The sequence below is a fragment of the Pteropus alecto genome, unplaced genomic scaffold, assembly GCF_000325575.1.
Source record: "Pteropus alecto unplaced genomic scaffold, ASM32557v1 scaffold39, whole genome shotgun sequence".
Taxonomy (NCBI): domain Eukaryota; kingdom Metazoa; phylum Chordata; class Mammalia; order Chiroptera; family Pteropodidae; genus Pteropus; species Pteropus alecto.
Window position 1 is genome coordinate 8627123 of NW_006443568.1, and position 14780 is coordinate 8641902.

The following is a 14780-nucleotide window of genomic DNA, read 5'->3' on the forward strand; positions in this document are numbered from 1 at the left end:
AGGTGTGCCAGACTGCCGGCTTCTGAGGACCCTTGCCTCATGCGTTCAGCAGAGGAAAGCTCCGAGCACCCAGATAAAGAAACCAAGCTCCGGCACATGGAGACACAGGGTCAGAGGAGGTGGGGGCGGGATGGGCAGGGGGGATGACGAAACAGTCCAGGTACTGCACTGGATGCTTTTATGGATTACCTCATTAGTCCTCGTTATGGCTCCATGAGTGGGGGTGGCTGGTTTCATTTCAGAGATGAAAAAACTGAGGCCCCCAGAAGTGAAGCCGTTTGCCCAAGGGTACAGAGGCAGAGCTGGGATTTGAGACTTTTCTAAAAGCATTATGCCCCCGCACCCCCCAACCTCCTGCTGCCAACCAGGCTGTGCCCTCCTCTTCAGGGCCTCGGACCTGCCAAAGAAATTGGCCTCCTTGATGTCCGTGGTGGTGTTGCAGTGGCCGCAGTAGCGGAACTGGTAGTCGTAGCTTCGCTCCCGCAGCACCATCTCATCCTCTGAGATGGAATCCTTGCGGCTCGTGCTGCGAAGGCGGACTGGGCCGCCGCCACCACCAGCTCCCTTCTTCTCCTCTGGGGGCAGAGAGCAAGGAGAGGTGAGGGTCCGGTCCCTCTTTCCCCTCCCCCATCTTTCCGCCGCCCCTGACTCTGTTTTCAGCCCTCGTACTAGCTACGTATGGCTACTTGCCTCTACTGCTACCCTGGAGAGCTGGGAATGGCTGTGGGGGAGAAGTATCTTTGGGCCCAGCTCATGAGGATATTCAAGAGGAAACCCTCTGATGCCCTGAAGGCCTTGGCTCAGGTCCTTGAATAATGTCTGGAAGCCCCAAGGATGTGCAGACCCAAGGTCTGTCTCTGTAGAAGTGAGAGGAAGGGAGGGGAGGGCAAAGCACTACCAATGGATCCATTGCTCTGGAGGCAGTAAGGACCAGGCCCTTCCTCTCTGGAAGACCAGTTTCCGTGGATCCCAACCGAGGCCCTGACGGGTTAAGGGCCTCAAGTAAAACCACATCAGTTTTCCCAGTGCCTTAAAAGCGCCTTGTTCCTGCCTGCTTCCAGCCTTCGCAAAGGTCCCTATGCCAGGGACTCTACCTCCTACAGCTACACTTTGTATTTCGTTAACTCTTCCTCCTCATCCTTGAGATCTCAGCTTAAATGTGTCTTCCTCAAGACTGCCGTCAAGCCCTCCCCCATACACCCGCACCATACGAGGTCCCCGTGGCACTTGTCATGCTCTTTGTTTTTCTTTCATCACTTGGTTCCTTCGCTAGGGTGTAAACTCCATGAATACAGAAATCCCATCTGACTTGTTCACAGCTGTATTCCCAGGACTCGGCACAGACCTGGCACATGGTAGGTGCTTGATAACTTTGAACAAATGAATCGATCGCATGGGTGGTAAATTGCAAAGGAGAGAGGTGGGAGTCCACGTCTGCCTCCAGTTTATAGACCGCACTATAATCACTCAGCTTGTTCTCCAAAGCTACCGAGGTGAGCTGGGCAGGGCTCTGGATGCTCTCTGCACAGGCAAGGCAGTGGGTTCAGAGAGGCTGTGCTTTGCCCAAAGTCGCATGGTTACCACATGGCAGAGCTGAGACTGGAACCTGAGGCTCTACACCCAGTCCCCAAGGCATTTCTACTGCCCTGTGCCGCAAGCATGCCAACGGAACAAGGACAGCTCCCGGTGGCTGCTCCCCACTGACATGCCCCATGGGGAGGCCAGGGCCCTGTCTGTGAGGGGTGAGAATACCCTGCGAGCCACACGGCCTGACTGGGTTCTGCTTATTTGTACCCTGAGTCCCGGGCACACGGGCTACTGATAACCCTCAACAGAAACTCTGAATGCGAGGTGCTATCATCCCTCCTTCTCAGACCGGAAAACCGAGTCTCCGAGAGACCAAGTGACTGTTTCAGGGTCACGTGATTCTGAATCAGCACTGGAACCCAGGCCTCTCCAATCCCGGAACTATGTTCTCTCCAGAATGTCATGAAGCACCTCAAATAGAAAGAGTGACAGCGTCTCCTTCTCAGTGCCTACTCACCACCATCGTTTTTGGAGAAGAGGGCGGCCGTGATGTCACGGCCCAACGCATCACAAGCGCTGCTGTGGGCCTGCTCCGGAAACTTCCCTTTGAAGTCATCCAGGCACTCCAGGGCCTCGGCCACGTACTTGAGCTCAAAGAGGCAGCGGGCCAAGCGGAAATGTGCCTTCAGATGGCATGGGTTTAGGGAGATGGCCTTGAGGCAGTCCCTCAGGGCATCGTAGTGGTCACCATCCCTGAGAAGACAGGAGAGTATGGCTTGGAGGTGGGGCCACATGGCAAGCAAGGAATCCCCACTCAGTCTCCACTTCCTGTGGCCACCCCAGCCCACCTCCGACAGAACTCAGAATCAGGGTACTTGGGGATAAGGAGACTCCTGGCTCAACCCAGGCCTCGCTCTCCAGGAGGTAGAGTATGTTAAGGATGCAAGCTAGGAACCCTGAGGTCTTGGGTGTGGGGTAGGAGGTGGGTGTGTGGCAAAAACCAGTGTCGGGCTGCCCTCTGCCGGACACAGAGTGCAATTGTGCATGCGCTCACCCCAAGCACCCGCAGCTCTGCAGCAGAAGGCCTGGCATCTTGCCCGCCTCAGGCTCCCCGAGCCTTCCTTCTCTCTTTCTCCATCCACCTCCTCAAATCCCCCCTGACTGGCCTTCAAAGCCATTTCCAAGGCAGGGGGCCCTCAAGGACAGTTCTGTGGTCGGGGGAAGCCAGAAGTGCCAGGCTGGGGACTCAGGGTCTGACCAGCAGGCAGCAAGCCCTCAGCCAGACCCCCCTCTGTCCTGGCTGACTGATCCACAGCAGCTGTGGCCTCTACCTCCCGGGGCTGGAGGATGGGGCCTGACAGACTGGCGAGTCAGCTCTCTGGAAGCTGCTGGTGAGGGGGGGCATGCACGCCAGGAGCTCCAAATTGTCCCCACTCACTTCTCCAACCTCCTGAAGCAGGGATGAAGGGAAGTGGGAACGTTTTCCTGTGGGGGAGTAAGTGGGGACGGGGTCAAAGGAGGAGGCCCTCCTTCTCCCACCCTGTGCCAGAGTATAAGGTACACACTCGCCCAGAACCCACGGACCGCTTCCCACCTCTCATATGGAGAGCCAGATTGGTCACAGGAGCCACTTCTCCTTTGGGAACTGGTTTTTTTTTTTTCCTGCTGGGTTAAGACCCACTGTGCCAAGCAGCACTCCCCAGAGCTGGTGGCCCCTCCACCAGGGCACAGCTCACACCCCTCCTGCACAGGGCCAAAGAAGGTCCGACATGAAAAATGTCCTACTGACCCTCCTTCCTCGCCTACAGCACTCAGAGGGAGCATCCAGCTCTTGGAGCAGCCATGCTCAGACCAGGAACAAGCAGCTCAGCCAGTGTGGGGACAGGCAGGAGACAGAGCGCTTCCATGGCGTGGCCTGTGTCAGAACGAGTGGCTGTGACGAGGGAGTAGGCGCCGTTTGGACACCCAATTACCGCCTGCAAGGTGCCCCTCAGAGCTCCTGGGGAGAGCCGGACCAGAGACCAGCCAGGAGCCAGAGGGTGACAGCTCCCACTGCATCCAAGAGCAGATGGCAGCCCTGGGGAGACTGGCCTGGGACAGAATGTGACATTCTAGGGGTCACTGGCAGGCATGTGGAGAAGAGGAGGGAGCAGGCTGGCCCCAGGGCTCACCCATCCAGACTCATTGCCAGATCAATCTCCCTGAAAGGACAGCCCTCAGCACATCCCTCTCCTGCTTAAAACTCCTCAGTAGCTGCCCATCATCCGCTGAATCGAGGCCAAAACGCTGCCACCGCTCTGCATTCCAAGTCCTTCCCAGGCCGGCCCCAGGCTACCTCACAGACTCATCTCCTGCCAGTCCCTTCCCGAACCCCCTGCTCCAGCCAAATGGATTTGTTGTTCTGCAAACAAGCTCTTCAGTCACTCCCCCACCCCCACGCCTTTGTTCACACCATTTCATCTCCCTGGGAATGTCCTTCCCCCACAGTGCCCTCCTCTTTTTCATCTCCTTGTCTAGGCCTGCCCACTCTTAAAGCCCATTCAGAACCACATCTTCCTGATGCTTCTGTGATTGATCCCAAGCGACAGCAACCAAACTTTTCTTTGAATGGATGGTACTTCACCTTACCATTCAAAGACCTACTGTGCTTCCTGTCCCTCTGATGATGAACCATGTCTATGTCTCTATCCCTTGTCCAGAGGCTGGGCACTCTGGAGCACAGGAACTCAAGAGTGAAGAACTTGGTGCCCCTAGTACTTAGCGCATAGTAGGAACTCAGAGAATATGTCAACGGCACTCTATGAGAATTCATCAGCCTCTCTTAGCAAGAATGCTAAATGAAACAGCTCTCAGCCTAGAGCCTGGACAAGGACCCACCCAACAGCTGGGACAGAGAGGGGAAAGATCTCAGGATGGCCCCCAAACGGCCATCTCCCAGGTTAGGCTGCCATCTGAGCCCTTGGCAAACTCCTGATGCCTGAGCTAAGGCCTGTGGGGGCAGCATCTTTCCAAACCCCCATCCACCATCCTGCTGACTTGGGTGGCTTTCTTAAGCTTCCCTCTCTGGCCTGCCTAGTTGCAGCCAGACGATGGCACACCAGCTGGCCTGTCTGTCTGGGCAGAGCCGACGGATGCCAGACGGAGCAGAAATGGCTGTGGGCCCAGCTCTATCCATCTCTAGTCCTGGCCCTAGCTGGGGGATGGGGTCTGCTTGTCTGCTTGCCTGCTGGTGCTGCAGGCAGAAGGGCTGGGGGCCCTGATGTTCCCCAAAGATAAAGGTTCTTCGGGATATGAACCCACTCCTTTACCACTAGCTACTGCAACCCAGCATGACATACAGCTAGCTTCAGATCTTTGGGATCTTGTTTGTGCTTGGCCCAAAGGGTCTAAGAGCACAGGAAAGCACTCCCCAAGGTCGAGGAGCTATAGGAACATTTCAAACAAATACTAACTGAATTCACCAAATGCTTTGTCTCCATCTAGCAAGATTCTGTTGCTCCTTCAAAATCCAACTGAAGGCCCAATTCTTCAACAGTTGGGATTAACCATTCTCTCAATTTCTAGCTCCCCAGGGGCCGCAGCACTTTATAACAAAGCACCATGTTCCATGTAACTGCGAGCTTCCTTGGTGCTTGAGGCTTCCTGACTCATGGGTTAGGCACCTGCCCACCACCAGCCTGGAGGTGGGGAAGAGAGGCCTGGATGGAAGAAGCCTTAAGAGGCTGCAGGATGTTACTGCTGCCCTCCCCGGATGCCTCAGCAACCGGGCTCCATCCAGCCCAATGCCTTCATCCCTCGCCCTGGCCCAGGCCCACTTACCACTTGCGCTTCATATAGGCAGCAGCTCGGTTCCCATAGAGCATGGCATTGTGAGGGGCTCTCTGCACAGCCTTGCTGTAAAGCTGAATGGCCTGGGTCCACTGCTGGCAGGCAAAAGCCTCATTGGCTTGCTGTTTCACACGCTCCAGGTATGGGGGCAGCTCTACCTGGGGGCTATGGGGGAAGCAGAGCCAAGTCAGGCCAGCCGAAGGTCAGAGCAGCCCCTCAGGAAGTCTGTAGCCCTGCCTGAGGGTCACCCAGGTTTTCTTGGCCCCTGGGATCTGCACTGTCATCTAGAAGAGGGGACCATTTCTATCTTAGGCCTAGTTTACCATGATAGGTAATGGGTACAGCTGCAGATATTCTGAGCCAGTGAAGCAACAGAGAGGTGGACATGAAGCTGTCCTGGACTGGAGTCATACCAGGTAGGAGCGGCATTGGGACCACTAGCCACCCTTCCAGAACCCCTTTGCCCCCTGACTCTGGGGTGTGTGTGTGGGCGGGGTCAGGAACAAGATCTGTAAGCCATGCCCTCCCTCCAGTCCACAAGGTGTAACTGAGTTCGGGAGGGCTGGACAAGTGAGGCTGGCCTCACCTGACGTGCGCCCTGCTCTCTGGCAGCCGGAAGCCATTGCTGTGAAGGTGCAGGCCGTTGGATACACCATTGGACACACCGTTGGTGGACATCTTGCCATTCTGAACTTCTGGCAGGGAATGGGAAGAAAGGAACAGCAACAACTCAGGAAGAGGTCCTCACTTCTCCTCGGCAGCCCTCCAGCTTCCATTACAGGGTCTAATGGTTCCACTGTGGAGCCCTCCGCCCAGGGTGAGTGAGATCCATTCCCAGAAAGCAAGTTCTGGCAGACCAGCAGGCAAGGGCATAAAGAAAAGCCCGTGCGCCCTCTGCTGGCTGAAGAGGGACACAGTTTCAACTTGGCTTTACCCTTAGCTGGGGCTGGGGGTGGGAGTTGGGGGTGAGGAGATGTGAAATCAAATTGAGGCCCCGGGAAGAAGTCAATGAAGAGACTGGTGCGGGACGGTAAGGGCAACTACTTCAGGTCCTCAAGAGCCAAGCCCTGGAAAGAACCTACTTCTTCAGAGGGGAGTGAAAAGGGCTGTGACCTATTGTTATCGTCCTTACTGTACAGTGTATTTCAGAGAAACTATTCCTTCTGTAGGATTACAGCCTCAGCCCAAGGGAAGGGGCAGATTTCTCAGCAGAGGTGGCCAAAACCCAAGCTCCCCAGCAGTGACACCCTAAGGGAGAACTTACCCCCTGAGGAGTGGCATTTTCTAGGCAAGAGGAAGGTGTACGGCCGCTGCTTATAAGTCAGATCAAACAAATAGACCTGGAGTGGAGGGGTCAAGAAAAGAGATGGAGGCTGTGAGGTAAAAATGTGGCTGAGCAAGGCCTGGCTGGCTCTCAGGAACAGTTGAGCAGGGAACTACTGAGTGAGGCCAGGAAAGGTTTCTATGGCGCAAACCTCGGGCAGGAAAATATTCCCAGTTCCTGACCCTCAGGGTGGACGGCTTGAAATACTGTCATTAGTCAGAATCACATGTTTAGTTGAAAAAGTCCTCAGAGGTCACAAAGCAAAATGTCTCATTTTACAGGTGGGAAAACTGAGGCCTCAAAGAGAAGCAATTTGCCTAAAATAACACAGCTGGTTACTTCCCTCAGTAAACATTATTATTACTTAACAGTTATTGAATTCTTTGCTCCAGGAATTCTGCTTAGTGTTTTATGTGATTTATCTCATTTCATCCTAGAGAACACCCCATGAACTGGTATTATTATCATCACCCCCTTTAAAGATGGAGAAGTGTACGTTCAGAGTTTAATTTACCTGGGGCCATAAAAGCAGCATGTGGCACAGCCAGGACCCAAAACCAAGTCTGTCTGGCTCTGAGCCACTCTGCTAGACTGCCTCTCCACTTCGGGCCAGGCGATGGCTCAGCAATCTGAAGCCAGAGCCCTATTCTGATCTCAAGTGCTCACCTATTCTCCATTCGATTTCTTTTGTACAAAAATCACACCTTACCTTGTAATGCCATCAACTGCTTCACTTGTCATGTTTTCCCCGTTAACCTGAGACAGATTATATTTTGCATTTCTCTCCCTCATGTTTATGATAATGCTAGTCCCAAAGTACGTGCTCAGTGAGTGTTTGTAGAATTAATTTATGCCAGACTTAATAAATCTCCTGACTGAGAACATGCAAACAGAAGGTTTAGCAACCTGCCATTCTCAAAGAACACATCCCAAAGCCTGGCTGTGTGCTCTGAGCCTCAGGATCTGCAGATGAGGAGACCAAGGCCCAGAAAAATGAAGAGACTTGTCACAGTGCACAGCTAGTAAACAGAAGGTTAGCATTTGAAGACACATCTGTTCTGAAACTTACGCTCAGGAAAAAGACCAGGCCAGGGCACCTCTCTGGGAAGGCCAGTGATGTCACGCCATTCCCACATCTCACTATAATGTCATTTACAACAGGCTTCTTGTCTGCCTCATGGCAGTGGACATGAAGTACACTGGTTGCTGGATATGGGGTCGGGGGCGCAGAGTCGATTTGGGGAGCCATACATACCTGCTCCCCTCCCATGTTGACCAGCAGCTCTGTGCCATTGGGGCTGAAGGTCACATAGGTGGCAACCAGCACTCTCAGGCGGTTGTTGTAGTCAGGCAGCTTTACTGGCAGGTGACCTGCAGAGAACAGCCCAGTTACTCTAGTGTGAGGCTCCTGGTACCCCCCAAAAGGGGCAGGGAGTTGTGAAATCAGCCATATCAATGATGACAGCAATCATCTTCATCATAAAAACAGCTACAAGTATTGAACCCTTACTGTATGTGCTGGGTCAACTGCTTTATATGCTTTATCTCAGTCAGTCATTACAACCCCATTTTACAGAAAAGAAATTAAGACTCATCGAGGGTAAGTCATTTGCCAAAGGTCCCATGATGGCTGGTTAACGGCAGTCAGAATGAAAGCCTAGATCTGTCTGGCTCTAAAACCTTTAGTCTTGATCGCTGGGCCACACTGCCTGCCTGCACTGCCCCAGAGAGAGCCAGTATCCAGCCAAGAGTTTGGGGCCAAAGCCGGGCTGAGCCCTACCTGCTACGTAATACTGGGCTGCACCATCCGGAAGGGGCTTCTGCCGGTCACAGAAGGTGTGTACACCTGCCGAAGGGCTCTGCTTCATGCTTTTTCTGGTGGAAAGGCAAACCATATAGGTTACGGCACCTGGCACGACCCCTGCCTAGCCCAGACCACACTTCCTAGAGGAAAACCTAAGTTTGTTTCCCTGGGAGATATAGTAGGTACCTTTCTTCTTCACCTTGGCGACCCCAAAGGTCCACCAACTAGGCAGCTGTGGATATGTATATTACAGGACTTTACAAGTAGGTCCTGCCAACTGTCTTGGTCCTCATGACCATCCTACTATCCTCATCTTACTTGGCTCAAGGCTCAAGGACTAATCCAAGTCACGCAGTATGTGAGGAGCAGCAGTGGTCGGCCAAGCCCGTGAATGCAAGTAAAGCAGGTCAGGCGTTCCTGCGCCTGTCCAAGGAGTCCATTTAAAACCCAGGCTGGCGATGCCACTCAGGTCTGGGACTTTTGTGGAGGTTTTAAGTATATTCTACTTTTGTTTAAAAAAGAAAAGAATGAAATAAAATTACATGTACAGAAAAGAAATTACACATACAACATTAAAACTCTATACTAACACTCATAATAAAAGAACAAGTGGAAAATACTATAGTGATGTCTTTCCAGTGATGGATTATGGGTAATTTTTAAATTGCACTTTTCACATTTCCAAAATAAGCATGAATTAAAGTTGCTGTTGTTTTAAATCAGAAAAATTTAAAAACCCACCTCAAAAAGAAGAGGGCATGGCAATGAGGGAAAGGGCAGCAGAGTCCCAGGGACTTGCCCACAGGAGGCCGAGCTGCTCATACCTGTGGTTATGGATCATGCGAATGTCATAGAGCCTCACGAAGGGCCCACTGGCCCCTACCGCCAGGCAGTTGTTGTCCTGGGGGTTGACAGTGAGGCACTTGGCCTCCACCAGCTGGCCGCAGTACTCTGTCAGGTCGATCAGCACCTCCGAGTGTTTGCTGTTCTCCCGAAGGTCATACTGGCTGTGAGAGAGGACAGAGTAAGGAGCCTGGGCCGGGTCCTCGTGTGGAAGGCGGGGAGAAGCCAAGGCCTTGTTATGCACGGGGGACTGGGAGGGGCTTTGGACCTGTAAATAATAAGAATGTCTAAAACCGCTCCCATTTCTTTAGTGCCCACTGTGTGCCAGGCCTCTTGTTAGCAGGCTTCTCACCCATTCAGTTTTATTCTAACATAATTCCTTAAGGTAGATACTACTGTACCCTTGAAAAAAAAAAAACAGATGTCAGTATTATTGCTACAGTACTATTACTAGTGATTACTAACACTTAGTGAGAAATTGCTTTGTGTCCAGTATTGTTCCTGAGTATTGTCCAATTAAACCCTCACACCATCCCTAGGTGCCATTAGAACACTGACACTCAAAGAAGCTAAATAACCCGCCTGGGACGACGCTGCTGGTAAATGCGGAGCTGGGACAGCTTCCTGAGGTTGTACGACTACAGCTCGGTGCTTTCTGTCTTCTAAGGACAGCAGCTCCTCAAATAATGTCTTCTCGTCGTTCGACATTGTTTCATCATAACGTTGGTGAGATGCCACGGGAACTTAACTCTTGTTTATATCAGCCCATGGTAAAACTGTTTTCATTATATGATGTTTCACTTAAATTCGCAGAACCTATCAATGATGTTAAGTGAGGACTTACTGTATTATGCTAAGTTTTACAGGTGCTATCTCAATTTCAATGCTCAGGCCAACAACGGAGACACTGTAATTCCCATTTTATAGATGAGGAAACTGAGATTTGGGGCTGACGTGATTTGCCCCAGTCAAACACTGAGGGACAGGTAGGACTTGTCCCCAGGTCTGTCTGACTCAGTGCCCTGCTTCTAACCACTGTTACATGTAGTTCATACATGATTTAGATACCTCTCCTTTGTAACAGGGAAGAGGACACAAAGTCCTATAGACTCTCAAGGGAGGCAGTTAAAGCAGGTTGGGAAGACAAGGAAAAAGGTTACATCTGAAGAGAAGAATTAAAAATGGGCAATGAGATCATTTTAGAATGAAGAGTAGAGGTGAAGGTGTGACAATACTGGCCATTGGAAAAGCGGACAGCCCACTTTGCCACTTCTGGCTGGCTTTCCCCCTTACAGGCATACATCTACTGATAAACTGTTCCAGAGGAATCTATCAAGTGCCTCTCCATGCCGGGCACCGTGTGGGCTCTAGGCACACAACCCAAGGACAAGACAGACATGGAGGTGCTCTGAGAGAGTTTACTATTCAGTGACGGACACAGACAAAAAAGGTAAACCAACAAGTAAATAAAATAACTACAGATGACGATTAGAGTGACAGAGGATACAATAGAGCACTGAGGCAAAGAGTAACGGGGGAGGACAGGATGGTCAAAGAAAGTGGCTCTTAAACAGGTCTCCTTAGGGTGAGAAAGAGGCGGACGCAGAGCACTGTGGAGAGAGAAAACCAGGTTGGGGAACAGCGGCACGAGCCCAGAGGAGGTGGAATGCGCTTCTGAGGCGGCGCGAAAAGGCTGGCCTGGAGAGCAGGGTAAGCACCTGTTCCCAGCTGAGCCTGTCCACAGGCCACCACCCTCGGCACGCTGGTGAGGCTGGAACTCTGCCGGAGGGAAGGAGCCAGGCCTGTGGAAGGTAGTGGGGCGGGCGATGGGAGGGGGAGCCAGCATGCAGCAGAAGACATAGGCCCCACGGATGCCTCAGGCTCTTACCGGATAAGCCCATCCTCAGCAGCACTCCAGAATGTGTTGGGCCACATGGGCGCCGTGGCGATGCGTTTCACCCGATTTGTGTGGTCTCCAAACATGTGGATCGTCTCCTTTACTGTCAGGTCGTGGACGTGCACCTTGGAGTCAGCTGCACCCGTGATCAAGATTCGGTCCCCGGCATGAGGCAGGAACTGCTCCGGAGAGATTGAAGAAGAGATTGGTGGGTGCTGGGGGTTCCCTCTCCACATCAGATAAGAAAACGAGCCCATCCAAGACAGCCCACCAAGACAACTTTGGCTCTCGAGCTTCAGCCCACAGGTCTAAAGGCCCAAATCGGGACTTACACATTTACTTTGCCAGAGCGGTCCTGACCTACACTGGGTGCGACGACCTAAGAAAATCTTCCCTGATTCTCCCCCAGATAAGAGCTGAGTAGATGATAATCATAGCTGCTACCATTTACTAAGCATCTACCATGTGCTGGGCACCAGGGCAGGTACTCTATCTTACTGATACTTGAAATAACCCCATTAAAAATTGAGGTTTGGCACTAATATTCAGGAGGACTGTGTTCAAACTCGACTGTCTGACTACCACGTGCCATACGGCTTCATGACCACTATTTAATAACCTGGGGGTTAAGTAATAAATTAATCTTAAAGTAACAAGGAATTTCAGTGTTTTAAGGGAGTGAGTGTTTTAAATTGGTTCATGTATTTCCAGAGAACAATCTGGCAATAGGTAGAAAAGATCAAAACTATTTCTATCTTTTGACCCAAAACTTCTATTCTGAGAAATAATTCTAAAAGAAAAAAAAGACCTGTGTATAAATGCTCAGAGCAGCCCTCGTTTTGATGACAAATGCTGGAAATGGCTCAAATGTCAGACCTTGGGGAAGGGCTGATCACCAAGAGGCTACATCTCTATGCGGTTATTAAAAAGAATGAGAAGCCCACCATTCTTATGAGGTCAAGAACAAGATACTCCAGATGACATATGATGGGAACAAAACAACCACAAACATAGCTTTGAATAATAATTTTTTAAAAGTATGGTATTCTAGCACCTAATTTAGAAGAAATATATTTGGGTGTGGTGTTGGGTTCTAATTTTCTTCCTTGAGTTCAAAAGACCAAATTACCTTTTTTTCTTAATTCGAAAGTTTCTCTCAACTCATGACAAGGCTGAATAGGGGCTGGGAGTGGGGAGCATTATTCTGCACTTAAACCACCAAAGTTCCACTTGACTTTAAATGTTCACGCAAGAGTCGCAATTCACTCTTCCCACATACACTTCTCTAATGGCCCACCAGGACAAGGGCTAGATGAAACAGATGTAATTTAATAATTTTTAGGGACAATTAGTAGTCTTTAATCCTGTCTGGAGATAGCATGTACTCCATGCACAAAAGAAATAAACTGGCAAACCCTTGGGAAGAACTGTGGCTGCCGTCATACTCAGCGCACCCCGTAGCTGCCACCAGGGGGAGCTCGCGGGTTAAATAAGTGTATCTAGTGTTTTACTATCAAAAGAGAGAGGAATTCTTTTCCACATGTTTTTTTTAACAGAAGAGGAGGCTGAAGGTCTGTGAATAAACGTGCCTTGCTGAAGGTCTTACTACTAGAGAATAGCAAGGCCATTGTTAAATTCCGGTCTCTGAACTCAATGTTTTGTGCTCTATGATAACCAAACTGATGGCTTAGGTCCCTTCCCCAGATCTGACCCCACAGACTCAAACTGGGCCGCAGAAAGCGGTCTCTGTGTGCCACGCAAGAGGCAAATCAGCATTGTTCTGTCTCTATACTCGCAGAAATTCATCTAGGATTGGTTCCTGGGACAGGAGATGAGAATCGAAGTCTGGGAAAAAAAGTAGGGTTTAGGGAAATAAGTAATTTTGAGCTCCTGAATCTGCTTTCTTCTTCAGGTATCTTGTAATTCCTCTTGATATTAATTAGGAAAATATTTCTTAGATTAGTGAAGCTTTCTAAAGGACAGCCTCACTCTCACATACATACATTATAGGATTTCAGAGCTGGAAAGATCCTTAAAGGTCATTTCCTCCAACCTTAAACCTGGCAGATAAAGTTCCCAGCAAGCAGAATACCTCAGAGCTAGTTCACTTACTACATCCTCAGAGGGCCCATTCTACCCTTTCCAAATTGCTCTAAGCATTAGAAAATTCTCTCCTTCATCAGGACCATATTTGCTTCTGTGGACTTATAGCCACTAGTCCTAGGTCTGTTCCCTGGGACCAAAAGGGACAAGTTGCATGTCACTTTCACATAATAGGTCTTCAGAGGTCTGAAGACACTTGTAAGTCCCCTTCTCACCTCTCCTCAGCTCAACTCCCCTCCACCAACAAATGAGCAGACCCATTTCCTACAAAAGGTAGAACAGCTAAAAGCACCTGTGCTAGGTGCTTTTTAAATCAATCTTCTCATTGAACTGTAACATCAACCCTGTGGATTGCTACTTCCTTTTTTAAATGATGTATTTATTCGTTTATTCATGAATCTGAGGGATTTTCCTTAGCTACTTCTATTTTATAGATGAGCAAACAGGGTCAGAGAGATCAGGTGATTTGCCTAGTTCACACAGTTCCAAGAGGCAGATACGGGTGTCACACAGGTATGCCTGCCATCTAAATTCCTTCTTAGAACCATACCTCCCACCATCACCACTCACATAAATATAACTCATCTAGAGCTGGCCTCTTGGCCCTGAGAGAGGAAGTAGAGTATGGAAAAGAGATGGCGTTTTAGGAATCACCACTAGATGCTCAGCTCACAAAGCTGTCTGTGACTCCAGGGGGTACATGGGACACACACGTGCAAACATGACCATGAGCACAGCCCAATCACCCTGTTCACTTGCTCTGTGGCTTATCCTGCTCACCTTGACAGAGAAGATGTTTGCAGTGTGTCCCGTATGCATGGAGAGCAGCTTCTTGTGGTGCAGCGGGTCCCACACGATTGTGTGCTGGTCATCGGAACCAGAGGCCAGCAAGCTGCAAGCAGAGTGAGGGGTTCAGACCTCTCAAGTTTGTGGGCCCCTTTCTCCTACCCACATTCCCAGATGCTAAGGAATTAGGCCATAAAGAACTTGAAAAACAGTAGATGTCAGTCTACGGCCATTTCACCCTGAACAAGCCCGATCCCGTCTGATCTTGGAAGCTAAGCAGGGTTGGGCCTGGTTAGTACTTGGACGGGAGACCACCTAGGAAGACCAGGTGCTGCAGGTGTAAAAAATAAAAAAATAAAAAAAAAGGGATTGTAAATTGACCAGGTGAGGTCAACCAAGGGTTGCCTCGCCTAAAAAAAGAAAAAGAAAAACAGTAGATGTCATAGAATTTAAGGCTATCTTGTAAATGTTAATTGATTCTCTTATATTTAGTCCTGAGAATTTCCCATTATTCCTGAACTTTGCATTAGCTTATCAAAAACAAACAAACAAACAAGATTTGGACGGTCAGTCATCCAACCTTCCATCTATTTGGGCTTCGTTGTTTAACTGTGTGTTGAAAATGATGGACTAAACTTAAGGTCATAGCAGAGAGTGGCAGTCTCTTT

At 50.3% G+C, this 14780-nt stretch overlaps 1 protein-coding gene and 1 pseudogene across 2 annotated transcripts in view; one reads left to right on the forward strand and one right to left on the reverse strand.

The window, feature by feature from the left end:
* The window catches only part of WDTC1 (WD and tetratricopeptide repeats 1), a 42639-nt gene that overhangs the window by 4116 nt on the left and 23743 nt on the right, over nt 1-14780 (reverse strand). The window contains exons 4-13 of one of the 2 annotated variants that reach the window (XM_015598960.2): nt 14107-14218; nt 11215-11402; nt 9308-9490; nt 8460-8554; nt 7935-8050; nt 6620-6695; nt 5942-6047; nt 5347-5520; nt 2045-2280; nt 398-575 (exon numbers count right to left, since the gene is read on the reverse strand). In XM_015598960.2, the coding sequence (XP_015454446.1) occupies nt 398-575; nt 2045-2280; nt 5347-5520; nt 5942-6047; nt 6620-6695; nt 7935-8050; nt 8460-8554; nt 9308-9490; nt 11215-11402; nt 14107-14218 (1464 nt within the window). Of the gene's footprint in view, nt 1-397; nt 576-2044; nt 2281-5346; nt 5521-5941; nt 6051-6619; nt 6696-7934; nt 8051-8459; nt 8555-9307; nt 9491-11214; nt 11403-14106; nt 14219-14780 lie in introns of both variants that reach the window. The other variant, XM_015598959.2, reaches the window with a different exon arrangement.
* On the forward strand, nt 14334-14452 carry LOC112473097 (annotated as a pseudogene).